Source organism: Vigna angularis, chromosome 6, assembly GCF_016808095.1.
Source record: "Vigna angularis cultivar LongXiaoDou No.4 chromosome 6, ASM1680809v1, whole genome shotgun sequence".
Classification (NCBI taxonomy): Eukaryota; Viridiplantae; Streptophyta; class Magnoliopsida; order Fabales; family Fabaceae; genus Vigna; species Vigna angularis.
This window is the reverse complement of record NC_068975.1, coordinates 30,909,505-30,935,254: the sequence shown is the minus strand read 5'-3', so window position 1 is coordinate 30,935,254 and position 25,750 is coordinate 30,909,505. Positions and strand designations below refer to the sequence as shown.

At 32.8% G+C, this 25,750-nt stretch overlaps 4 protein-coding genes across 5 annotated transcripts; 2 read left to right on the top strand and 2 right to left on the bottom strand.

The window, feature by feature from the left end:
- Window positions 1-1,213: 1,213 nt before the first annotated feature.
- On the top strand, window positions 1,214-1,912 carry LOC108341622 (uncharacterized). The gene has a single exon (XM_017579285.1). The coding sequence runs from the start codon at window positions 1,214-1,216 to the stop codon at window positions 1,910-1,912; it is 699 nt and encodes a 232-aa protein (XP_017434774.1).
- Window positions 1,913-4,622: 2,710 nt separating this feature from the next.
- On the bottom strand, window positions 4,623-7,576 carry LOC108341073 (putative protein FAR1-RELATED SEQUENCE 10). Of its 2 annotated transcripts, XM_052879372.1 has the most exons (5): window positions 7,429-7,576; window positions 6,304-7,146; window positions 6,094-6,129; window positions 5,564-6,007; window positions 4,623-5,461 (listed from the first exon to the last, which is right to left on the bottom strand). In XM_052879372.1, the coding sequence occupies exons 2-5, from the start codon at window positions 7,111-7,113 to the stop codon at window positions 4,850-4,852; spliced, it is 1,902 nt and encodes a 633-aa protein (XP_052735332.1). In that variant the 5' UTR covers window positions 7,114-7,146; window positions 7,429-7,576; the 3' UTR covers window positions 4,623-4,849. The 2 variants fall into 2 exon arrangements, with proteins under 2 accessions (XP_052735332.1, XP_017434177.1); XM_017578688.2 differs by having other exon boundaries at window positions 6,094-7,146.
- Window positions 7,577-14,096: 6,520 nt separating this feature from the next.
- Window positions 14,097-20,490, top strand: LOC108342225 (microtubule-associated protein 70-5). Its single transcript, XM_017579965.2, has 11 exons — window positions 14,097-14,343; window positions 17,467-17,552; window positions 17,810-17,875; window positions 17,958-18,128; window positions 18,200-18,370; window positions 18,457-18,612; window positions 18,708-18,854; window positions 19,147-19,218; window positions 19,294-19,872; window positions 19,952-20,100; window positions 20,199-20,490. The coding sequence occupies exons 1-11, from the start codon at window positions 14,244-14,246 to the stop codon at window positions 20,215-20,217; spliced, it is 1,716 nt and encodes a 571-aa protein (XP_017435454.1). The 5' UTR covers window positions 14,097-14,243; the 3' UTR covers window positions 20,218-20,490.
- A 1,577-nt stretch (window positions 20,491-22,067) lies between these two features.
- Window positions 22,068-24,911, bottom strand: LOC108341142 (pentatricopeptide repeat-containing protein At4g16390, chloroplastic). The gene has a single exon (XM_017578795.2). The coding sequence runs from the start codon at window positions 24,836-24,838 to the stop codon at window positions 22,730-22,732; it is 2,109 nt and encodes a 702-aa protein (XP_017434284.2). The 5' UTR covers window positions 24,839-24,911; the 3' UTR covers window positions 22,068-22,729.
- Window positions 24,912-25,750: the final 839 nt, after the last annotated feature.

Here is a 25,750-nt window from a genome sequence, read left to right as displayed (position 1 = left end):
AAAAAACATCCTAGAGAGTGAATAGAAGAAAAAATATTTAAAGTGCACATTGCCTCAAATTTTAAATGATGTAAGATTATTCATGTGATAAGAACATCTATATACATACTGTAATATTATTTTTTAAGTTGTATATGCTATCTTGTTTTCGGAAAAATCAATGGTTTGATCCTTTAGTAATTACATGAAAAATGTTGGTGAGGAAGAGAGAAATGTCTCTCTCTTTATACATATAAGCAAAGTAGAGAGTTAATTATAGTGGTTTTTTATTTATTTTCTTTATGGAATGAAAATAAAAGAAAATGATGGTAGATAAAACACAGACCAAACAGCGAAAATGTGTGTTAAATGATTTATCTTAATAACTAATAGTAATATCATATGAATTTGCTTTAAACATCCCAACATATACTCCACCGAATGCGCATATGCCAATTGCCCAGGCAAGTTATTTTAGCTGCTATCCCTTCTAATCTCCTCAAGAAAATTTATATATCCTAATTATCAGAACAAATTAAATAATATGTTATAGTAAAACTGTTCTTTTACTTGTTTATGCATCTTATTTTTATTGGTACTTAGTTTTTTTTTTTTAAAAAAAAAATACATCATAGACAAAAAGCATGAAACAAAGGTAGTAGAAGATCTGAGGCAGGAGATGTGGTAGCCCTCAAATGATAATGCGTGATAGGGTCCACGAATTTTCAGAATGTACACAAATTATTGAGTATCCATTGTTGAGGGAAATTAAGCGCCAAATCATTTTTTTTCTTTTACCAAGCTTATGAAGAACAAAGGTGGCACCTAGAATCTTCACTTCTTTTCCATTATTTCTTCCTGTTCTTTTTCCCAAGTAGTTATTGTCTCTTTTTATTTTGGTCTATCGTTGTTAGTGTCAAAATTTGATATTAGGAACATAATTTGAAACTTCCAATAATGTTATGTAATTATGACGAGTTTTGAAAATTTTCTTGTGTATATCTTTCTCGTGTCCGTACCATCCATAAAATTAGGCCATTTGGCCAAGTTACGTAACAACCCCAATAAACCATTATAGCTTTAGGCTTAGTATAAATTGATGCGCGCATGAAGTTCATTGTTCACTCCACACCACACAACTACACACCAAGACAAATATAGAAGCACAATTCATCATTCACTTCAAAATCTTCTCCTCAAACTCTGAGCTTTCTTTTGCAAGAAGGTAGCAGCTATGGATCAAAACCAAAGCAAGTATCAGGTTTTGAGGGAATATTTCAACAATAGACCGTTTTTGAAAAGAACTTTGCAGTTTGTTCTCTCAGTTTCTGTGTTTTCTGTTTTTGTTTGGTACTCTTCTGGCTTTTCCATACACCCTCAGTCCTTCAATGCCTACTTCTCCACGTGCCTTTTCTCCATGTTCACTCACACCCTTGAGAGAAAATACGTGTTCCTCATTTGTAACGGAATCCTTGCATTTGTAGCCAAGATGTCACTCATGAACTCTTCAGATTCGGACTTTGACCAACCTTCCGATCTGTCAGAGACTAAAACAACAACAGTTTCTGACATGGTAGTTGCTCCTCTGGTCGAAAGTTTTGCGTCCCCAGAGAATGTTTGTCTGGTGGTTGAAGAACAACATGGGCAAGAGGAATACACTGAAGAAGTTTCAGAAGACGAAGACCAAGAACAAGACACCAAAACCGAAGGAAGAGAAAGTGAAGGTTACATTACTGAAGAGGAGATCAAAGAAGGAGAATCAGATAGCGAGGTTGAGATGGCACTAGATGATGAACTTGCAGAAACAACTACTACAACAAACAATGAAGAGTTATTAAATACAGATGAACTGAACAGAAAGTTTGAAGAGTTCATAAGGAAAATGAAAGAAGAGATAAGAATTGAAGCTCAAAGACAGCTTATTGCAGTTTAATTAGTGCATTGATAAAATAAAAGACAAAGAATAAAGTGCTTCAGTCTGTTTCAAATAACTAGAGTTTATTGAAACTTAGTCACTTTTGTTTGCATGTGTAGAACTATTCATTCCATGTTTTCCATCTTTTAAGCTTCTTTCCTTTTCAGTACGCAGAATTTCTGTCATGTCGTTTTTCAATGGTGTTTCGTTCAATCTTAGCCCCATAACCTGATCGTACTTCTATATTCCTCTCGTCTTGTCTTTCTTCTTCTACTTCTCCTTAATCAATTTACAATTGTCGCTTCTTTAATTCAAACTATCTGAATAAATAAGCACTTCATCCATACAACTAAATATTGAATCTGAACATTCAATATCTCAACTTGCATTAATAGAAAAAGAGAATGATATATATACATTCCAAGAATTTTCCACAAAGAATACCAATGATTTAACGAAGAATTTGTTTTACGTGAAGGCACACGAGTTAATGTGGAAATTTATATTAAAATTGATCAACGATTATACAAAATATAATCTCAATGGTGAAAATTAAAAAGAAAGACAAAGTTCAGGCCAATAGAAGAAATTATAGTTTTTTTTAGCTAGAATAATGAATGATTTTTTTTTGGCATAGTATTGTGAGCAATGCTATTTTTCTCTAAAAAATTTCACAAATTTTGCTTCATAATTTTTTTTATTACTGTAAGTGTTGAGAGAACTTTAAGTGAAAATAGTATTACTCTAAAACTATATGAATCCTATAGTTTTGGATAATTGCAAATGAAAATCTGTAAAATATATATATAATAAAAGTATATATGTGATTGTTAAAATTGAAAATGATATTGCCAAAAAAAAATGGAAATGTCTAGATGCTATGACCATGTTACAGTAATTTTTAATAATTTTTTTAATTTCTTAAAATGTGAAGACACTTTATATATGTAGTTAAATAATCAACCAAATTTTAAAATGATATCAAATTAAAATTCGTGGGAATTTGCAGCAGTTAATCCAATCCAATTATTTCTTGTTAGATTCTGCAAATTTCTCTCAATGTAGTAAATACGTAATACAATTTAGCAGTGTGTAATTTTCTTTCCTATTATGCAGTTTGTCGAAGTAACAGCCCTTTCGGCCAGAATAGACATGTTGTTTGTCGTTTATTAGTTTTTTATATCAGTATTGTTGTCCATTCTTTTTCGGTCAACAACGTTTCTATTTTGGGAATATTATCTAAGTTTTCGTAGCCATTTTGATCAACAAATGTTTTCATTTCAAAGCTTTAATTGTTTATAGTTTATACAATCCTTTTCTTCAATTTAATAAATTTGTTCTTTCAGTCTTTATATAAAGAGAGTCATAATAAAAATAATCATATATTACAAGACTAAATATTTAAAGCACTAATTGTAAAAAATTATTTAATTTAATTTTTCAAGATTGGATTTATTTTCATAAGAATAGTTTTGATTTTTTTTATAACTAAAATTGAGTGAAACTTTAGATATTTTTCCATAAAGAAATATTTTATATTTCCCGCACTTCAAGTCTTCAGAAGGATCAGTGATATTTAGTAATTTGGTGACAAAAGATAATTAACAATATGGTAACCATTACATTTTAAATTTTTAGGAGACTAAGTTGGTTATTAATATTTTTAAACGATCTGGTAACACCCACAATTTCACAAGATTAAATTGAGATATTTTTTTCTACAAAAAGACTGAAATCCCTTTTAAAAATAAAATGATTTGCTATATTAGTATAATTTTCTAAAACATCCTTAGAATTTTTAATAAATTTCTTAATATATTGAAACCCATAATAAATTACAAACAGTATTTTCTATCAGTACAATCAACATATGAAAGAAATGATAGCCAAGAAAGTGAACAGTGTTATTGTTGATCAACCTTTGTATTGTGACCAAATATCATGGACAGGGTCACTATACTCATCCTCTAGCAGGGAGGTACCCTCTTTTGAATATGAGGAGTTGATGGATGGAACGAATCACGTCAAAATATCATGCCAAAACATTTAACTGTTCACTCTTAAAAGGAGAAATCTAGAAAGGTCAGGGACACTTGCATGATGAGGGTGAAGCCATGAAACTTAAGAACACAAAACCAATTATACTTGTTGGCACATGTTCCAACAAATGAAATTATAGAAGCCTGCAACATAATTGCCTATATCATGGATCAGTACAGGAACGATCTTTCACAAAATAACATCTCTGTTGAAAACTTGGTCTGAGAAAAATGACATTTGATTGTAAAAAGACAAATGCACAACTCAAGCCCTGTGTTCATTCATCAATCACTCAAGTGGGTCCAACTATTCAGCCAAGAAGATGGGAGGAAAAATAATAATTGAAGAGAATATGGTCACTACTGGTTCATCATCTCACATACAATTAACTAGATCAACTTAAAGAACCTAAGCTCATATTACATTATATCAATTAACAGAAAAAAGATATGAAAACACAAATATTAGGTATTGTCCCGTTGGTTGACAAAGATGATGTTGTTAAGGGATATGGCGTCTCAAGCAGGCAACTGTTCTCAACATTTTCTTCTAATTTTGTAAACTCTACTATTAACAGTTGTAACAGTACCATATTGCGGCATTAACATTTGTCTATTTTTTATCACTACAGCAATAAGATTCTCTTTTGGATGTCAAATTCGAAAATAGTAAGTGCGCCTTTTAGCAATTTCTCTTGGCATAATTAACTTTCTTTGTTGAATTGTACAGGAGAAAACAAAGTTGTAGGCACTAATGCAACAAATAATATCTGAAGAATGTACATGTAGAATAGCTGAAAGTGATTTTGACATTTTCATTTCATCACTTCCTGTGCATGCATTCTTTACTTCTTTTCATTGTATTGTGATGTACATTGGTTGCAAACTTGCAAGTATAAACAACTAAACATCCAAACTAGTTGGCTGGTGAAACTGACATGTTCATGCAGACTCCATCAGCCTCAGGGAGATTTCTAACCTCGTTAAGAATCCTATTAAGTTCTTTCGTCAGTTCTTTACGCACATAGTCAGATCGCTCCTTTGTAATTGATGATTCTTGAAATAAAGTTTCAGCCAGAGACTGATATTCTTGAAACCATTCCCCTCCAACACCTTGATTATTATTATCATCATCAACAAGTAATGAGCATTCCCGCCTCCATCTACCTAAAAAGTACTTATCAGGTAACTGAAAGTAGTTCTTTATTACAAATACACGAAGAGCATGCCTGCATAGTATCCCAGAGGATTCAAATTCCTTGCAAGAACAATGTATCTGATCATCTTCAACCAACCATATTACAAGCCGTTCTCCGTTCATCCTTTTGAAATGCCGCACAATATATGATCCATTGGCCATTTCGGATGCAGCATATTGCATTGCTAGCAACAGCTCTTGCTGCATGGCATTAAAAGCAAAAGGAGTGAGAATACTCCGCGCATGCTCTTCAATCGGTATGCAAGTTTTGAGCTGAATATATTGAGTCTCCTTAAATACTTGATGTTGAAAACTTGCAGAAATGCCAACCTGCAAGCATAAGAATGACAAGTAGAAGAAAATCATTAGAATGACAAGTGAGCATCTAGGCTAGTGTAAGCATACAAGACAAGATACTTCTCGCAAACATACCTGCTCAAAAAAGCTACGTAAACACGTATGAGCAGAGAAAATCCCTTTCAAAAATGCATCTATAGACTTTGAGTAAGTTATTGTCGCCATTCGAGCCAGAAAGTAACCTCTTACATAGGCTTGTGCCCAGGATGCCCGAACGGTATATAGTAAATCAGCATGTTTATCTGAACCAAGTCCAAACACAGAAATCATCTGGCTCCACTGAAGTTCAAATTCCTCTGTATTCTCAATGTGAAATAAGGCATCGAACTCAGATTTAAATTCTGTATACCGAGAACCCAGAGTAGGAGAAAACCAACAGGGTACCTTGGGTAGAATATTCCATTGAGGGACAACATGTTTAGTTGCTGGAAATTCACTTACAATCGCATCTCTAAGTCCCGGGTCTAGATCAGTTAGAATAGTTTGTGGACATCTTCCTCTCATGAACCTGACAAAAGTCTGTATTGAGGAATAATCACCATAAGAGGAGTTTTACAAAAGAACAAGTAAAATCTTATCTTATACAGAGGATGCTAGTAGTAAACCTGTAATGCCCATGAGAAGGATTGAGGTGTTTCATCCTGCAACAAAACACAACCATAAAAAATAGTTCTACCATAGCTATCAATACCAAACCATACTCCAAAAAGCAATCCATAAGTGACCGATCTATAAGATGTGTCAAAATAAACAACATCGCCAAACATAGCATTTGCATTAACTGAGTCGCCATATGACCAAGCTACATTTTCAACCTTATCATTCCCATCCACAGTAAAATCATACACAAACTCATCATCTGCTTCTTTCATAACTTTGCACGCCTCAAGAAGTTCCAAAACATCATTTTCTCTTTTCTCACTGAGCAATGCCTCATTCTCTAGAACAACCTTTTTACGGTTTTGAACAAAGTTCCTCACATCCCTTTCCAAGAAAGGCAGCTGCCCCCCTTGAATCCCCTTTTCCTGCTCCAGCATTTTCACTATCCGATGAATTGGAAACCCTGCCTTGGAGAGCAAGAGTATACGCTCTTGATCAGCCTCATGAATTTTACGATACGCGGGCAAAAGACGCACTTGATCATCTTCCAAAAGTTCATGATTGTGCACATTACTAAACTGCACAACAAACCACTGGGAAACCCCTTCTACAACCTCCTTGGATAGGTACATCTTTGCATCACATCCACACCTCACTGATTTCCTATCTCTATGGTGTTCTCCATTAGGCTTCTTCTTCACTGGGGCAAAGCCGGACCGGTAGCAAACGAAGTCTCGCTTGTAAATCCCCAACTGCGGGCTAATTCTAGACCTTTCCTTCCTAATAGAGAACCCATTCTTCCTGGCAAAGTTTCCATAATACTCAAAAGCATCATCGTCACTCTTAAAAACCATTCCAACATAAGGAGTAATCATAGCCCCGGACGATGCTTTCTCTTCCTTCACCATTTCAGGTGCCGCAGAACCCTCTTCAGAATCACCCTCATATGTAATATAACACTTCCAATCTCCACAAGGACATTGTTGCCTCCGAACACATAGGTTTTTAGAAGGTATGGACGTCATTTGAATGGAGTGTCGTAATTAGTAGTTTCAAACCTTGAAGAGACCCAGAAACATTTAGTGTTAAAAAACAAACCAAAAACCTTAACATGAGCAGAAAATGAAGAAAATCGAAGAATGGGCAAGGTAAATAAAAAAAAAAAAGAAGATTTATTTTCTTATACCGAAAAATTCCCAAAGCAGATATTGAAATTGGCAAGATAAAGAGGTTTTAGGCTGACAGAAAGAGAAGCTTGAAAATATTTGTCCCAAGGGAAATGGAAAACTTGGTTGAACGCAAAGACATATGTTTTAAGAAAATTAATGAAAGCGACATACCTCAGAGTGAGGAGTGCAGAGAGCTTAAACCCTTGTTCTCTGGTTCATCGTATTCCCAACACCTGTTATTGTTTTTTGACAATGCCGAGAATTCCACCAAAAGGAAAAGAAATTCAATTTGGGATTTTCATTTTGAGCTAGTTTGTTTATTGGGCCTCCACAATAAGAAGGATTTTAAGGCCTCGGCCCACAGAGCGTTTTGAGGTGATACAATAAAATTCAATTTTGTCAAAAGGAAAATAAAGGTAGTAACATCATTCCGACCTTCAATCAAAATTGAAATTTCATCTCTTTACATGCTGCATTTATATTGACGATTAGAAGTGGCAAGAACTATTGAGATTAAATGTATGTTTCAATTAAAAAAATAACACTTGTTAACTAGTATCTATGTTGTATCTAAGTCTTGTTTAGTGCTAAATTGTTTGTTTGGGAGTTAAGACAACGGATTGATATACGCTGCTGATTAAATTTTAATTTAGAAGTTGCTCAAAAGGGAGTGTTGCTCTTTTGGGATAATGTGATAGAATTTCTCAAGGGTGGAAAACAGATATCAAGTTCCTTTCTGGATAAGTTGATGTATAAGATGCAACTTTCTCTGGTTCTCATTCTTGTGCCTATGGGTTGTAATGTCCTTATGTGTGCATCTTTTAGAACCTCTTGCTATGGTTCTTATGGACCAAAAAAGATGTTATGGCATAAAGTTTTATATGCATTGTAAAGTAATTTTACCTCCTGAGATAAAAAGTCAGATTACTGTTTTTTTTTTTCAGGTTTGAAAATTACTAGGGATTAGGTTATACAAGTGATGCCACCGACTGTAGAAGATTAAAGAAACAATATTCTCTATGCATAGTCAGTTCAAATGCATTTATTGGTTAAAAAGTTACTGAAAAAGTTAATGAAGTTATCAAACAGGACCATTTGTAATTACATTAAAGTGTAAAAAATCAGTTGTTGGTATATTATATTCTCGTGTGTTAATCTGCAGTTATTGCTCTTTTAGTCTGCTAGATTTTTGTGACTCTGTTAGGGGTGGAAGCAAACAGTATATATGAATAGCATGTGGGTGCTTGGGCTCTCATCCAATTCAGTAGGGACAAACCCAGGCTACCATCAATTCAGTCACTAAAGGGAAGGAGAATAAAGGTAAGTGGGCACATTATGATACGCATGAGCAAAGTAAATGACAAACACCATTTATTTGCTACGCATACTTCTTACCAACCACACAAAACAATTCACATATTTTCATTTATTAACTTCAGAATCTAGGGAAGTTGATCCTAACGTAGACATGTTCCTGGTTTTGACACAAATGTGGCACACATTTGCATTGGAAAATTATGTCCCTTACACAATGCATACATGAAGTATAAAATATCTTTGGATGGATATCAATTTTCCAAAATGTATCTGTAAGTATCATCTATATTATACATTTTAGATCAAGACATCTTAAATATAGGTTTTATAATATTAGTATGCTTGGTTTATAGTAGTTTAACTGAAGCCGTTTGGACTTATTTTCATACAAATACTTGGCTTGTTTGGTTTAGACACTTTCAGACTCAAATTTGCAATAAAACACATATAGCTCATGAAAATCATGACACGCATCTTTTCCAGAACTATACTCTTGTTTATTTTCGTTCTTGTTGTTGCAACAAATTTAAGCACATTGGATAAACAAAACACTCATTTCAGTAGCTATTCGATGACAAAGATCATGACATATTATACTCGAACACAGATTTTATTCACTTGAAAGTTTCTAAGCCCATCTAAACTAAGTCTGAAATTGGTACGACCTTCATTCACTAATAAATGTTTGAGCCTCATGAATATGTTCTGCCCTTCCTGCTACATAATCCAATATTCCTTCACCCACCTTTTCACCATGATCTTCAGTCGAGAGTTTTGAAATGCCTCCGAAGGCTATTATTGCTACCAAGAAGAAAGTAGTGGAAGCGAACAAAGGCCAAAAGTATGCCAGAATGGTGAGAAAGTGTGGAGCAGCATACAACAGCAAAGAGAAGGATAATAAAACGAGTATTGTTATGGTTATGTGATGTCTATATTGTTTAAGCTTTTCTGATATATCCATACCAGAGAAAGAGGAGAAAAGATGGGAAAGGAGGGTGAAGAAAAAGAGGTTGGTGGAGAGGGATGGTGTGTTGTGGTTATGTATCTTATAACAAGTTTAGTGTTGGCAAGCATTATATATCTGAAGAGATTCTACTTTGGAAATAATGGTCTCAATGATTTTCAAAAGTTTGCTTGACCCATTTGCCATTTCTTTTCTAAATGATACATACTTTTCCTAAACTCTCCTCCATTAATAAGTGGACTTAAATAGATAGAGTAAAAATTCACATTCTATCTTGAATATTATATTTGGTTTCTATCCAACTATCATGGTTAAGTTGACAATACACTTTGAACCGGTAAAAATGGTCTGAATTTGATTTTTCACATAACATACATATCTAAGATATAGAAAAAACCTACAAGTAGGCTAAGTCTCAAATTGAAGATTAGTTCTGCAAAATACCACTGAAAAATTAATTATTAGAAATTCTAAGTAGAAGTCTACGTGTCATATTGTATAAAAATAAAAAAGTAAAATATTATTATATAAAGGTGAAATAAAAATAAAAAGATAAAACATTATATAAAGGTGAAAGACTCGTTAACCTATAAAATTTTAGATAAATAGTGGTGTCAATATCTTATATGATATATAAGACTTATATTTCATTAGTGTATCTATCGAGACCCAATAATAAGATCAGCTTAACTTTGAAACGAAAGAAGGAGGAGGGTGCTATTCTACAATCAAATTCATTTACATAGTGATGACTCTAATGGACGGCCAGGGCGGGGGAAAGGGATAAGCCTTTCAATAATTGTTCTAAAGAAGAATTTGAGAAGGGCACATTAGTCAGTAGAATAAGGTGATCAAATGCTTTTGGTATAGATTCTTTGTTAAATGCCTGATGGGTCGGTTTGTGGGTCCTTTTTCGAAGTGGATGCTTTTAATTGGGATGAAGATTACCAATATCTTCTTATTCTTCTCTTTGGTGATGTATATCAAAGAACATACATATTATATTAATCCATGAATAATTGAGAATCATTGATATTTGTATAGTTTACTTCAAATGAGATTTATGCACTAATGCTGTGATAATATGGAAAAGACTGAACAAAATAAAATGTATGTTAAAGACTTTTGATTGAGAAGATAGGCATCTGAGTTTGTGAGTTTAAGGTAAGGGGTAACCTTCAGCCTCATAGAGGAGATGAAAATTGTGACTAAGTTTGAGGTAGGACGTAATCTTCAACCTTATGAATCAGACAACGACAAGAGGTAAAAGTCAATTAACAATAAATCGTAAGCCTTTTTTTTTACTTATGTTGTGTGGGTCAGTGGGTGTTTGAAATTTTGTTAATGTTGTTCTGTTGGAAAGAACCCTAAGCCCACCGAAGATTAATTTGCTTTGATTACACGTAATCTCTCAGTCCATTCATCAAACTTGGGTTTAATATCGTTATCCGTTGCATCATGCAGAAGTGGACATTCAAGGATGATTCAGAAAGTAAAAATGGGCTCAAATCAGCAAAAGCCCAATTCTTGATGAATTTTTCTACTTTTCAATGCAGTTTCTAGATTTAATAATAATAATAGCAGTTGCATCAGTTCCTAGATTTAATAACAATAATAGAAGTTGCACGTGTTTCTTGTAGGGTCTCTTCAAAAATAAAAGAAATTCAAAAGTAGTGAAATTTATATAAAAGATTTGATATTATTTCCAATTCAAAATTTACAGAAGTAATTTTTAATGGATTTTTCATTTTTTAATAATAATACTTCAATAATTTCAGATAATAAATTTATCGATTTTCCTTTTGCTCAAAATTTTATACTCAACATATGATCTTCTATCATAACTCGTTTCACTTATTTATGTGTTTCTATTCATTAATATAAGAAAAACATTTTAAACAAAAAAAAAAAACATCTCTCTTAATTAACTGGGAAATTTATATGTATAAATATTTAACATCGAATAAAAAAATACCTGTAATTCCAATTAATTAAGACATTTTTTCATTATGAATTTCTCTCATTTTACTAAACCATATACTAATTATGAACCTCTTATTGTTAACTTTGTATAGAAGAATATGTAATGTTGTGTGTTAATTGACACCCTTTAATTGTCACTGAAGGAAAATGTAGCAGCATCTGAATAATACTTGATGATAAGATAAAAACGTCCCTTTCTATAACTACCATTATATATATCTCACATATTATAGCGATAATAAATATAGCTAAAGTTCAATACGTTATATAACAACCACTTTATTATTAGCCAGAATTGAACATACATTCTAAAGTTTATAATAATTCTTAAACACTGTTCAACTTATCAGAGTACACCATCCTGTTATCTGCTCAAACATTTATAAAACAAATATATATATATATATATATATATATATATATATATATAATTACAAGCCTTAAAAAGCATTTTTGTCCTATAGCTAGTTTTCCAACTCTATAAAATTTAAAATAAACCATGTCTACTTCTAAATTATTAGCATTTTTTTTTACTGAAAAGGTTATATTTACATTTGAGCAATCTCAACAGCTAATTAATTCTCACGAATTCTTAAATTATGTTGTTAGTTGAAATTATTTTATACTTTGATTTCATAAAGTGGTTTTTTAGAGACCTAAATCAATTAGTAGTAAAAAAAAAATAGAGATTTATTTTCTAAGGCTTGGTTAAAGATAAAATATTGATATTGCAAACCTACCAATTGAAACCAACAAAAAACATATGGCATTAAGTGAACCACAACAACTATAGGAACCCTGTTCTTTCACATCATTATCCCACCCTTTTTAGCAACACATGAATTCAACCCTCTTAATCTTCCATTTTTGTTCATTGGGCTTTCATTGTGTCGCCCTTGGTTGTTGGTGAAGCCCTACATTTGTTGTCTCCATCCAAACAAAAACCACAAAAAATAAAAACTAAAACACAATAAATATATATATATATATATTTGCCTTTCACATGGTGTGCAGAGGAACCGTATTTTTTTTCTTTTTTTTACTTCACTTAATTATTATACTTTTAAGCTAAGATGAGAGCTTCTCTGAATATTAATCCAAATTCATTTATTCTTCGAAGCCACTTTAATTACTTGGTCGCTTTCAGACTCATACTCTTAATTCAAATCGCAGTCTTTTCTCAATGACTTTGATTTCACCAAGTAAAACAAAACTGATCTCAGAACGGTTTTAGCGCTGAAGCAATATAATAGTCTAAAGTGATATCCTTCGCTTGACACAGATATCACAGGATACGACAACTTCAACACATTACTCACTCTCACAATACAGCATTCATATTTCTGTTCATATCTCCCGTACAATTATTAGAAACATACAATATTAATAACACATAAATTCAACCTGAATTTTCATTAATTTGATTGTTAAAAAGTAGATTTGTAAGGTGAGGAAGTTTTCACCTATTTATATACTATAAATTTGTTTTATTTCTAGTTGATGCGAGACTTCCAACACACCTCTTCAATGAATGATTCGATAATGGTCCGATAGTGAATGGAACAATATCCAACAAACAACAACTATTGTTAGGATAACCTGACTCTAATACTATGTTAGAACTTTAAATCTAATTCAATCCTACAAAATCGACTCGTAAGATAAGATTTGTATCTAGTTATATACTCTAAATTCTAAATTGGCACGAGGACTTCCAACATTGATATGATGCTCTGTTTTTATTCAAATATTTGAGACCGAAGCAAAATGTGTCAGCAGAGAAAGAATAGAAAGAAGGATTGAAAGGAAATCAAATTGCAACACCAACTAATGCAGCACTTGGTATTCACCGATATGATTGAACCTGAAGGTTACTGATCACTGGTGAATATGGTTATTCATTGCCGACAATAACGTGCTCAATTGCCACTGGTCCACTTCTGCTGGCTGTAATCTACCCTTTCCAATTCCCAATAGTAACTTCATCAACCTTGCTTTTAAACTTTATATCAAGTACATACTAAAAACTTTCGTACGCATCATCATTTTCACATATAATTCTCTCAAGTAACAAGCAAAATTTTGTCCAGTATAGAATGGTATACTGTGAAAGTTTTCACTGTCACTTCTCATAAACCTCTACAGTAAATTCGTCAACTTTTATAACAGTTATTTGAAGAATTGTAGCTTGATAGTTAACCATCTATGTTGTGGGTAAAGATAAGATGAAGTTATAATATTTCAGTTAACTAATACTGTAAGATGGAGTTATACTTAGTCCTTCTACCATAGTTAACCCATAAAACATAATAGGCAAAGAGAAAGAAGGTAACCGTTGCTGTCAAGCTAGAATTAAGGAGAAGCTAAAGTAGAAGCAGGCTTGTGCATTTCATTTGTCAAGTTTAGTTTGCTTCAGTGCAGGGTAAGCTCATTCCTCGCTTTGCGGTCAATTGATTTCTTATACGAATACACTTTTTTATCTTTTTCCTTCTCTCATTATTATTATTATTATTATTATTATTATTATTATTATGTGTCATCCTTTTAAAATCATCTTTTGTTGTTGTTGTTTTAGGATTAAACCTCAAGCAGAGTGCACTTGTCAGCATAGGTAAGAAAAGCAAAGCACACAAAAGAATTATAAATAGGCAGTGAGCAAGTCTCATTTTTTGTTGAAGAAAGGGTATACGTGTGAGGCTTTGGGCGCAGCAGAAAGAAGAGAATGGTAGCTAGCGAAGAGGTATACTGTGGGGAAGAACTTCCTCTGGTCCAACCAGATCCTGTCAGGTTACAGATTGATCGTTTCAAAAACCAGCTAACAGGTTCATATCATAAATCTCAGAGTGTTGTGTGCGTGTGTGTGTGTGTGTATATATATATCACTTTATCTGCTTCACCATTACTCCTCTTAACTTGGTTTTTCATAGTCTTATCATCTTCCTGTATGCAAAAAACCAGAGGGAATGACTGTTATGTGTGTGTGTGTTTGAACTATAGCAGACCATGATTTGGATAATTCTCATCATCTACTTAAACAAAAGAGATAAAACCAAGTGTTTATGTTTTACGTGATATACTCATTAAAGAGAATGCTATGCAAAAGCTTTTAAACACTTCTTTATTAATTAGATCACTGTCTATAAACTTTTAATGCAATGGCTAATTTTCACCTGAAAAAATAAATTTACAGTTTAAGTTATAATTAATCATTTAATGCACCTCCAGTTTTCAATAGGTTAAAATAATTTCTCAATATGTTTGTACAGAATTGTTTGTAGGACATAATATACTAATCTTTCGTAAGACACTGTTTTGCTAGAGTCATATGTATATAGATGACAAAACTTTAAGAATTGAACTAAAATAACTAATTGGATACAGTAAATTTGGTACGTGTTGAACAGTTAGATGGCATAAGTTTATTTTATTTTGTATGAGAAATTTTATCTATGTTTTTCTTCTACTTTAAATATTCATTGAAAATTTTATCCACGATACTTATATAGATAAAGTTGACATTCAAAACTGATTTTAATTATGAATAAATTTGATTGAATTGCTATGTGTGTGAAAAGTTATTTTCTTATATTGAGCATAGATATAAACAGACTCATAATACAAATTAGTTTTAGACTTATAATTTTCTCAAAAAAATGGTTTTCCATAATGCAGTGTTAAGGTGAATGTTAATGATATTAAACCGATTTTATAACGTTGAATTAGATTTAAAATTTATTTATTGACATAATATTAAAATCATAAGTTAGAATTTATTTTAACAAAATTTATTCTTAATGAATATATTGTTTCATTCGTTATTGGATTTTTATTTGATCATCTATTAATGTTTAGTTTCATGTTTCATATGTAAATACTCGACATCAATGAGATGTATTAGGATCTTACCTCAACTAAAGATAAGACAAATTTATAATATACAATTGAACAAAAACTTTATCAACATCTACTTTTTAATATAAAATTATTTTTTTTACCTCTCTTTATATAAGTATATGTCTGTGAATAATATTTTACTGAGCGTAGAAGTAATAAAATGTAGCTTTCACGTTAAGAGAGTTAAAACTAAATTTAGAACGAAAGCACAACACATGCAGGACATTAAAGAGGTTGGGTATGTTTTTGGAAATAATGGCAAGAGGTTGAATGCATGTTGAGACAAGCAAAGCTTTATTACTTTTTTAAGTTTAACATATACACACGTTCACACCCTCCAAGCTGGAGTTTTGGTTCCTCCATGCTTAAACAAACTCAAACTTAAACTTTTAACTAAACTATTCAAAATGCATTTTATATCTTCAAAACTAAGAACACGTTAAGTTTTACTACAACTTTTATTCTTCATTTCTTATTTAATTAAGTATATATTATACAAATTATGCATTATTTACACTGTTTTCTTATTCTCAAAGTTTCTTTTCAAGATGATGACACAATGCTACTTCAATATTTTCTTCTGTTCATAATTTCGAAAAAAATAAGGTCAAAATAGTTATTAGTAAGAGACAAAATATATATATATATATATATATATATATATATATATATATATATATATAAATTAAAAGAATAAAAAAACTTTTAGACCATAATCCTATAACAAATGAGATTAGTTTGTTATCTTAAAAATCATACTAAGGGTATTTTGTAATTAAATAATAATATAAATTAGCATTAAACTATATAATTAAACATTAAAAAAACACTATCTTCTATGTCTTTAAATGATTCGACACGTTTTTTTTAATCTCAAAATAACTGATATTTTAGAATTTCAAAGTGTGATTAGTGTTATAACTACCATAATAAAGGAGATAAGTAAAAACTGTAATATAATTTTTCTAAAATTCATATGCATAACCTTAAGCACTTAAAGATATAGAAAATAAAGAATGTTATCAAGCCAAATTTCTTATTATTACCAACACTTTGTCCTATACTAGAAATTAGCTACGGATATTTTCTGACAAACCAGAATTTGTGTGACAAATTCAATTCTTACAAGTGACTTGATACCTGTTCTAAAAGTTCTCTTTTAACTTTTTTGACAGTCCTCTTATTTACTTGAACCACAATGTTAACCTAATTTGAAATTTAATTATGTCTCGACAAAATCTTTAAAAAATTATAAGCAAATATGTACTTTACATCTCTACTGTTTTTACAAGATTGGGCAATTACGATAATTTGCTTTCTAAAAGTTAGGAGAATTTCTTCATTTGAAACTCTATCTTCTTTTATTCTCTTAGTTTATGAACATTGTGGTTGAATAGTTTCATTATAGTATTAATGTCTTGAAATATGACTCTTAAAAAATTACTAACAAGGGAATAATAAATATTAGGATACAAATAAAGTTCTACATTTTGAATAAAATGAGATATAAACCTGAGTTTATATACATATAAAATATCTTTGTTAATAAGAAGTTTTTTGGAATGATATTAAAAACAAATATGTGAACTTAGAGTGAATAATACCTTACCAATATATGTGTATTAACCTATATGAAAGAATAGATACTAATCAATACATCTGGGATTTTAAAAATTAAGACAACAATTTAAAATATGATGTTGAAATTAAGCACACTATAATAACGTAATTTTTTTTATAGTAAATCACGTTAAACATGCATTTGGAAAATACAAAGAAGTAGATTAATACAAATCTGTCTTCCAAATAGAGAAGGCAATCTAAAAGAGAAAAAACATTGAGATTGGGAGCCACAAGTCTAAAATTTACATTTGTTAGATTCCGTTACCGTTGAAACTATTTAAAAATTTTAATATTGATAGAAGTTATGTAACTAAGTTTCATTGTCTGCTAATTATAATGTCTCAAGAAAACGAAGAATAAATTATTATAATTAATTTCTTTTTTATCTTTTTTATTTAAATCTGTGTTTCATCTATAAAATTATGCAGAAAAGGCCAAGGAACTAGCAACTTGTCAAAGTGAAATCAAGGTCTTGAAGGCAACTGAAGCTAAAAAGGACAAGGCCATAGAAGAGGTATCAATTTGTTAATTTTATAATAATTATTTTAAAATGATAGCTAGCATGATTTCTGATTAGTTGATCGTGTCAAAATCTTTAGGCATATTGATATACAGTTTAGTTTTTTACGTTATTGATTCATTCAGATAATTAGCCATTCTCAGTCTTCATTGAACTGATTCAGTTGCACTACAGATTTATTTGTTTATAACAAGATATACAAATTTATCAGTCACTAAACAATGGCTGCAATTATTATTATTTAATTGCAGCTGAGAAATGAAGTGAGTAAGCTGGAAGAGAGACTTAGACTTACACAGGATCATCTTAAACACAAGGTACTAATATCACTTGAAACTAATTGGAACCGTGTCAAACAGTGGTAAATTCTAAAAATGCATATGCCTCAATTTTATGCAGAAGCTAGAAATCAAGAAACTGACAGAGGAAAAGAAGGATGCATTGGCAGCACAATATGCTGCAGAAGCCACTCTTAGAAGGTTACACGCAGATCAAAAGGAAGATGATTTTGTTCCTCTTGAAAGTGTCATTACTCCTCTTGAGGCTGAGATTAAGATGTTTAGGAATGAGGTTGTAATAATGCAATTTCCACCAAAGAGGCTCTTGAAAGGAGTGGATTCTAACATTCATTTTGCATTCAGATTGCAGCTCTCCAAGAAGATAAGAAAGCGTTGGAACGGCTCACAAAGTCAAAAGAGGCAGCGTTGCTTGAAGCAGAGAAGATTTTAAGAACTGCACTGGAGAGAGTTTTAATAGTTGAGGAAGTTCAGAATGAAAATTTTGACTTGAAGAGACAGATTGAGATCTGCCAGGCATACCTTTTATGATTCAATTATATAACACGTAGTTTCTGTAGTAAGTGTAAGTATTTGGCTAAATTACAAACTTCCATGAGCAGGAGGAGAACAAAATCTTAGAGAAAACGCATCGCCAAAAGATTTTGGAAGTTGAAAAACTTAGCCAAACCATCCATGAACTTGAGGAGGTCATCTTATCCAGTGGAGTCAATGCTAATGCTGTTCGCGATTATCAGAGACAAATTTCTGAATTGCAGGTAGACAATTCTTATGGCAGATGCCGTTTTGAACACGATGACTTTCTTCATTGTGGTTGATCCTTTTAGTGACATAATTTAACACACATTTTCAGGAGGAGAAGAGGACACTGGAGAGGGAACTAGCAAGAGTAAAAGTTTCAGCCAATAGAGTTGCAACAGTTGTGGCAAATGAGTGGAAGGACGAGAATGACAAGGTCATGCCTGTCAAACAATGGTTGGAAGAGAGAAGGATAATGCAGGTATATTTTCCCATAAGAATCTTCTTTGGAGCTCATATGGTTCTGCCTATTCAATCCAAAAATACTGCTACATCTATTAGTGACACAGCTTTTCCTTCAGTAAATCCAAGACTACGATGAATAAGAAAATAATTAAAAAGGTCCGAAGTTCAATCAAGAAAAAGAAAATTTCAACTCCTAACTGTACCTTAAAATGTTGAAGAACGCAACTCAAATAGGATTTTTATTGTAAGTTTTGGTCATTCGAGTGAGCAAAAGAATTTTACAATCAAAAATGTCCATGCACATGCAGGCAGAGATGCAACGCTTGAAAGAAAAGCTGGCTATATCAGAGAGAACAGCAAAGGCGGAGTCACAATTGAAGGTAACTTTTTCCTTTCATGAATGCGTGCAGATAGAGTTTTTAGTGATAACTAATGTTATCTGGTATTCTTTTCAGGATAAACTGAAGCTGAGGTTAAAAACAGTAGAAGAAGGCTTAAAGCATTTCTCAAATAGTTCAAATTCTGGGTCTGCAAAAGCAGAAAAGTCTAACATCTTAAGCTTCCTAACGACCAATGGTGGACTGAGAAACAGATCCACATCACAGCCAAGGGGATCTACTGCTGGAAGCTCTTTGTTCCCAAAGACAAATGTAAAAAGCAACATCGACAGTGTTACTGCGAGCCTATTACCGAGCAGCATTCTAAGAAAGAAATGTGGTTCTGCAGAAAACATGTTGAAGAAAGGAATATGGGCATCAAGAAATAAAGTTGTTGACAGTGATGAAAAAGAAAATAAGATGCAGGTGAATGCAGGAATAAATTCAAATAAACGCAGCGATGAAAGAGAAGCAGCACAGATTAAAACCGCAGTTGAAGATGATGAAGACTCTAAAAGCAATAGCTGTAATGATTTAGGCACCAATGACGTGGTCTCAGGTTTTCTATATGATAAGCTTCAAAAAGAGGTCATCAATTTGAGGAAGTCTTGTGAAATTAAAGAGAGTAGTTTGCAAACCAAAGAAGAAGAAATAAAGGTACTAGTAATAGTCATGCCCACAATCCTACCCCTTATTATTTTAGAACTGAAGATAAGAAATATGCTTTTGTTTTCAGATGCTCACAAAGAAAGTCGATGCACTGACAAAGGCTATGGAAATAGAGTGGAAGAAAACGAAAAGGGAAGCAGCTGCTAGAGACAGGGAGGCTGCTTCAATAAAATCAGATGATAACAGGAAAATCAGACGCTCAAACTCCTCCAGAAGGTTCTGTAACTTTATCCTTTTCAATGACCAAAACCTGTATCTGTTCTTTGACAAATTTACTGATACTGTCCCTTAACATTTTTATAAAAATACTGCAGGATGATGAAAGATCATTGAAGAGCCTTTACTTAGGGAAACTGAAGGCAACTTATTAATCAATGGCATCTTTGTGATTTTTCTTTATAAATAAAAAAACAAATATATTTAGTGAGGTAGTATGTTGAAATAAAGTTTCACTGGGGAAGGCTGACTCTGTACATACTGCATACACTAAATTTAAATGGCATCCTATGTGTTGTTGTCATGAGTATTGCATACATACTACTCACGTTTGTCAAATGTACCTTTAGAGATGAAAATCATGAACACGAGGAAAATAATTGAGTTACATTTCTGCATTGTGTATCAGAAAACTTATTTGCCAAAGATGGTCATAAAGCAATTATTCTTGAATCCTGAATGATTTTGAGAATCATTCTAAAATATATGAAAACTTAGTGCACGAACGAGTATCTCACTTATAAATCAGCATTTAAGGATATATCTAAAAATCAGTAAGCAGAAGCAGATTATGTACTATCATATAATAAATTAATATAGTGGATAATTTCTACTGGTACAATCACTTAAGCAACGAAAATTGACAAATATCTCGTTCTCATTGTTAATCCAAGAACATGGACAACCGCATTCAGTACTCCTACATATTCTATGCATGAAAAACTATTTATAAGAGAAAAAAATGGATGTACGTTGCGAATCTTCTGTTTTTTCTTCCCCTGCTGCTATATTTAAAAAGTTGAGCAGGTAAACCTCCTTAATTTAATGACCAAATACAACCTAGCATCTTTCGGAAAATTTGCAAAAACTACAAATAAACTTCACTGCACAATCTTCCCATCGTTTAGTAGTTATGCACCTCTTGAATGGTTGGCAGAGATGGAAACCATTTTTGGCACCCTCTCAACCCAGAACTTCGCTTGACACGAGCAACTCTGCGTTGGACTTGGAATTTCTTTGATCCACGTAACAGCAATTCCAATTCTTCTGCAGTCACAACAATCTTCACACTCCTAGTCTTCAGCTTTCTGTTGTTAGTCGTCCAACAAGGTACCAAAGGCATATCAGATTGCAACATGAATGGTGCAAGTTGGTAAACCTCCCCATGCTGCAGCTTCCTACGCACCACTATGTAACGCTTTTTAGAAGCAGATTTCATCCTTTCAACTGCCACTGGGGTATCAGCCTCTACTTCTTTTCCTTCAATTTGAGGATATCTGTTTTGGTTCTTTGGTTGAGAGTGGCAAGCCATAAAATTTCCCATTTTGCATACAATCAAATGAACAAGGATTCACCATTATATGGAGAGAGCTGAGTCAAAATAAGTTGGATAAAATATTAACGTGCAAACCATCACTGGTCCCATTCCTTTTGTTCGTTGACTTCTTTTAAAATAAGAATTTACAGAAGAGTTATGTTCCATTCTGTCTAAAAGCCAAAATGGGATGACTGGACAGGCACTCAGGTTAATGTAGGACTTGAAGTTGCAAGCACATATCTCCTAAACTATTCTCTCAACAAAAGTCAAAAGCCCTTTATTCATTAATTTGCCAACCGTTGTCCAGGATTAATTATTGATTATAATAATAATAATAATAGTACACTCAAACCATAAACTGAGTCAATCCCACATGATAAAACAATTGACAAAAAAGGTCAACCAGCACGTTCAATGTAAAGGTCAACCAGCACGTTCAATGTAAAGGTCAACCACAACCTTCTTTTCAGTTTTATATTGAGCTTTAGCAAGTGCATGTGGAAATACTAGTTAATTTAATTTTATATAAGTATTCATATGTTTAATTCTATATGTTAAAGAATTGATTTTGACTAAGTAATTTTAAGCAACTTCTGTGCTAGATATAAAAGTTATAATAAACTTTACTAACTTCTGAGATAAAAACGTCTAAACACAAATCACATCACTTTAAAATTAATGTTACAAGCATGGATCCAAACATAGAAAAATTGGTATAGTTGGAAAGTGGAAAGAAGTACCACACTTGATTCATAGCTCAGAGCTAAGCTTTTTCATTGTTTTTTGTACCATAATAAAAATATTGCTAGGCTGTTTTCACTTTGTTGATCTCTACCATCTCCTAAATTTGCGGTCCTCAATTTGAAGATATAGATCCTGGCCCTCTAAACCTGCTTTCAGATAGAACAGAAGGTACCAGACTTTGTTTATATAGAACAAAGTAGGAACATGCGCCGCATCAACCTTTCCAAAATAAGAAAGGCTTTAGAAAACAAACTAGCACAAGACCAACTTTCACCCTGTGCAGCTGCCTGTCCAGGCCAAAACAAATTCCAGTATCCATTTTTATTCAATCAACACTACTAATATCCTACAACATTCGCGTAAGAAATTCACCAGAGCCAATAAGTAATTACTTTCATATGCGCTTTCAAGATATTAGTATCAGGCCGCCTTCTTCATTCACAATGTAAGACATCCATAACCAAAAAAATAATCAGAAACTACTTAATACCAAAATTTTGTTCCCACTGTATAGGAAAATGCTTAAATTCAACATGCTACAAGGTTGCCTAAAAGTAAACAACAATTTCATTGGGGAAGAGCCACTGTTGAACCCCTGGACTGCAGCCATGATGTGGCTGCTTCACTGGTAGCCAAAAACCAGCCATCCATATTGGCAGCCTTATGGAACGGAGCTTTAAGTTCCTTCAGATATGATTCAAAAACAGTTGGCAAAGCTTTATCTGAAAGCCTGTGTTTCCCATGCCCAGTGTTGATTCCAAGTAGTGGTGGAAGGTCTTCCCCTAACTCCAAAGCCTTAGACAAGTCATTTATCCAAACACTTAAGGCAGTCAGAGCTGCTCCAACTGAGAGTCTCTTTAGATGCAGAGACCACTTAGCTTGAGATCTTGACTGTATATCAGTATATATCCGAAGAGTCAACCCAAGATCCAAAAGGTCACGAGCTCTGTCGGGCACATCCAGGTTCACACAAAGATCAATTAAACAATTACACATGGACTTTTTTACATCAGGTTCAGTTGAGTTAAAAAGTTCTAATGCTTCCTTTCTAAAATTTTCACCATCCTCATGCTTTTTCATCAAATACCTTAGCACAGACCCAAGCATTGGATTAGCCTTCTCAATGCAACCTGCGAGCTTACCAGATTCTTCTTTTGGTACTTGGGACATTGCATATAGAAGACAATCACAGAAGCGGCCATCAGGACTGATGCCCAAATCCATGAGCTGATTAAATACCTTTACAACATCATCAGTTCGCTTGGCTTTTCCATAGCAATGGAGAAGTGATGTAAGAACTATTACATCAGGTTGAAATCCAGATTCCATCATTTCATTGAACATGGCCTCCATCTCTGAAATTTTGCTAAGGCAAGAGTACATGTTGATCAAAGATGCATATGTAAATTTGTCCGGTCGACAAGTCCCAGAACTTTTCATGTCTTCAAAAATTTTAACAGCTTCATCTATACAACCAACATTTGCACACATGTCAAAAAGCATGTTATAAAGAACTACATCGATATCCTTCCCTTTTTCCTTCATTTCCTTGTAAACTCTCATCGCATTCTTGCTGAACCGGGCTCTACAATAGGCTTGTAAAAGAGCTGCGTAGGTAGGCCAAGTTGGTGACAATCCATTACCTAGCATCTCCTCATATATAGCTTTGGCTTCCCGGGCTCTCTTAGCTCTCCCCATGGCATACAACAGAGCATTATATGTTACCAAATTGGGCTTCGCACCAACAACTTTCATATCATTGTAAACGTTCAAGCACTCATCGTAATCCCCTGACATCCCAAACATCTTAATCAACCCCGAGAACACCACCGTTTCAACATGCCATTTCTCTGCTTTTGCTTGATCGTACAGTTTCAAAGCCATGTCAGCATTACCAGTTCTTGCATAAACATATATCATGGACGAGGACAAATTATTATCCGGTTCACACCCGAAAGTGGGCATCATCTCAAACCACTTCACAGCCTTATGTGGAAAAGAACACATGGAAGCGCAGCTAATCATAGTTGAAAAAGTAATGAGATTAGGGTGGATCCCTCTTTGAAGCATTTCATCAAACAGCTTCTCTGCTCCTTCAAAATCCTTTACCTCCCTAAACAGCTTCAGGGTAACGTTGTAGAGAATAACCTGACTAGAAGGTTTTATCTTCTGCTTGAAGTAGTCAACAGCGAGGAGTGCAGTGTAGGGATTCACCATGGCATTGAGAATAATGACGGCATCGCGTTCTGAAACGTCGTCCCCTAAAACGCTGAGGATTTCAGAGACGTGTTCGCGGGTGGGGTTGCATGAATCCAGAGACTTGGCGAGTTTGGCGAGAGGTGATGAAACGGTATGACTGGAATTCTTCCAAAGCTGTTTGGCTCTGGGGCTTTTGGGATTGACCCAGATGGAATTTTTCGATAAAGATGGAGATTTTGCAACTGGGTCGTCGAGTTTTGTGTCTTGGAGAATATTGGTGGCTTGGAGCAGGGTTTTGGGTTTAGAGAGGAGAGGAGAGAGTTGATAAGAAAAATTGAGAAGTTTGAAATGGCGGGAAGAGTGAGAGAATGAGATAGATGTGGTGATGGCGACGGGTTTGCCATAATAGATTGCATAAGAAGAAGGGGAAGAAGACGAAGAAGATGAACAAGTGCTGAGAAGGTAAGATTGAGCCATTTTCCTTCCTTCTCTGAGACTATGGAGACTCAGACCATATGCTCATCAATGAACTATATTAAATTTATTTTTTGCCCCCTTTAACTTTATACATTGAATATATAAAGTTCTGAAGTTACATAAGAGTGTAACAATATTTATTATTTATAATATATTGCTCCCACAAATCCATGATTTTATATCTGAAATTATAATGATATTTTATCAATTATTATTTTATACATCACAACTTCGTTACATATCAAATAAGAGTGATCAAAATATTATTATTTAACCATAATTATACTAACTTAAATACTTGAGAAGGAAAAGGTGTAATTTTCAGCAAAATTGATATGTTCTTTTCTTAGTTTCTAGTCGCTCTCGATGTAGAAACAAATAAATTATTATATATAGAGAGAGAGGTTAAAAAAATAAAAATGAAAAGCTTCCATTAAAACCGATATTAATATACATTTTTTTGTAAACTAATTTCCATAATGTTTAACTTTAAATTTCTTAAACTCTCTCAGACTGTTTTCCTTTCAGAACATAATTTTAAAAAGTGGGTAAATGAATTTGATAGAAAATAAAAGATAAATTGGTATTGTTTTAAAAGATTTAGAAATGAAAATGAATATATTTAAAAGTAAAGTAAGATTAGATATTTATTATAGTTAAAATTAATAAAAAATGAATTTAATTAGTTAAAACTAATTTCAAATATAATTGGGGTGATTTTTTTATAGAAAAATAAATTTAATAGGTGTAGTGAATTTAAAATAAAATGTGATTGGTTAGAAACAATTTTAATTAAATATTGAATTATAAAAAGGTAATACTATTATTAATTAATTACTTTTTGTTATTATAATTTGTATTAGTATTTTATTTAGATGTATTATTTTTTCATTAATATTATTTTGAATATTT

Excerpts from the sequence above, each read along its gene's own strand:
- LOC108341142 (XM_017578795.2), bottom strand. The coding sequence starts at position 24,838 with ATGGCTCAATCTTACCTTCTCAGCACTTGTTCATCTTCTTCGTCTTCT.
- LOC108341073 (XM_017578688.2), bottom strand. The coding sequence starts at position 7,113 with ATGACGTCCATACCTTCTAAAAACCTATGTGTTCGGAGGCAACAATGT. Across the intron at positions 6,008-6,093 it reads CCTTCTCATGGGCATTACAG|ACTTTTGTCAGGTTCATGAG; the intron begins GTTTACTACTAG and ends TCCTCAATACAG. Across the intron at positions 5,462-5,563 it reads TACGTAGCTTTTTTGAGCAG|GTTGGCATTTCTGCAAGTTT; the intron begins GTATGTTTGCGA and ends TTATGCTTGCAG.
- LOC108341622 (XM_017579285.1), top strand. The coding sequence starts at position 1,214 with ATGGATCAAAACCAAAGCAAGTATCAGGTTTTGAGGGAATATTTCAAC.
- LOC108342225 (XM_017579965.2), top strand. The coding sequence starts at position 14,244 with ATGGTAGCTAGCGAAGAGGTATACTGTGGGGAAGAACTTCCTCTGGTC. Across the intron at positions 18,129-18,199 it reads TTAAGATGTTTAGGAATGAG|ATTGCAGCTCTCCAAGAAGA; the intron begins GTTGTAATAATG and ends TTTTGCATTCAG. Across the intron at positions 19,219-19,293 it reads AGGCGGAGTCACAATTGAAG|GATAAACTGAAGCTGAGGTT; the intron begins GTAACTTTTTCC and ends TATTCTTTTCAG.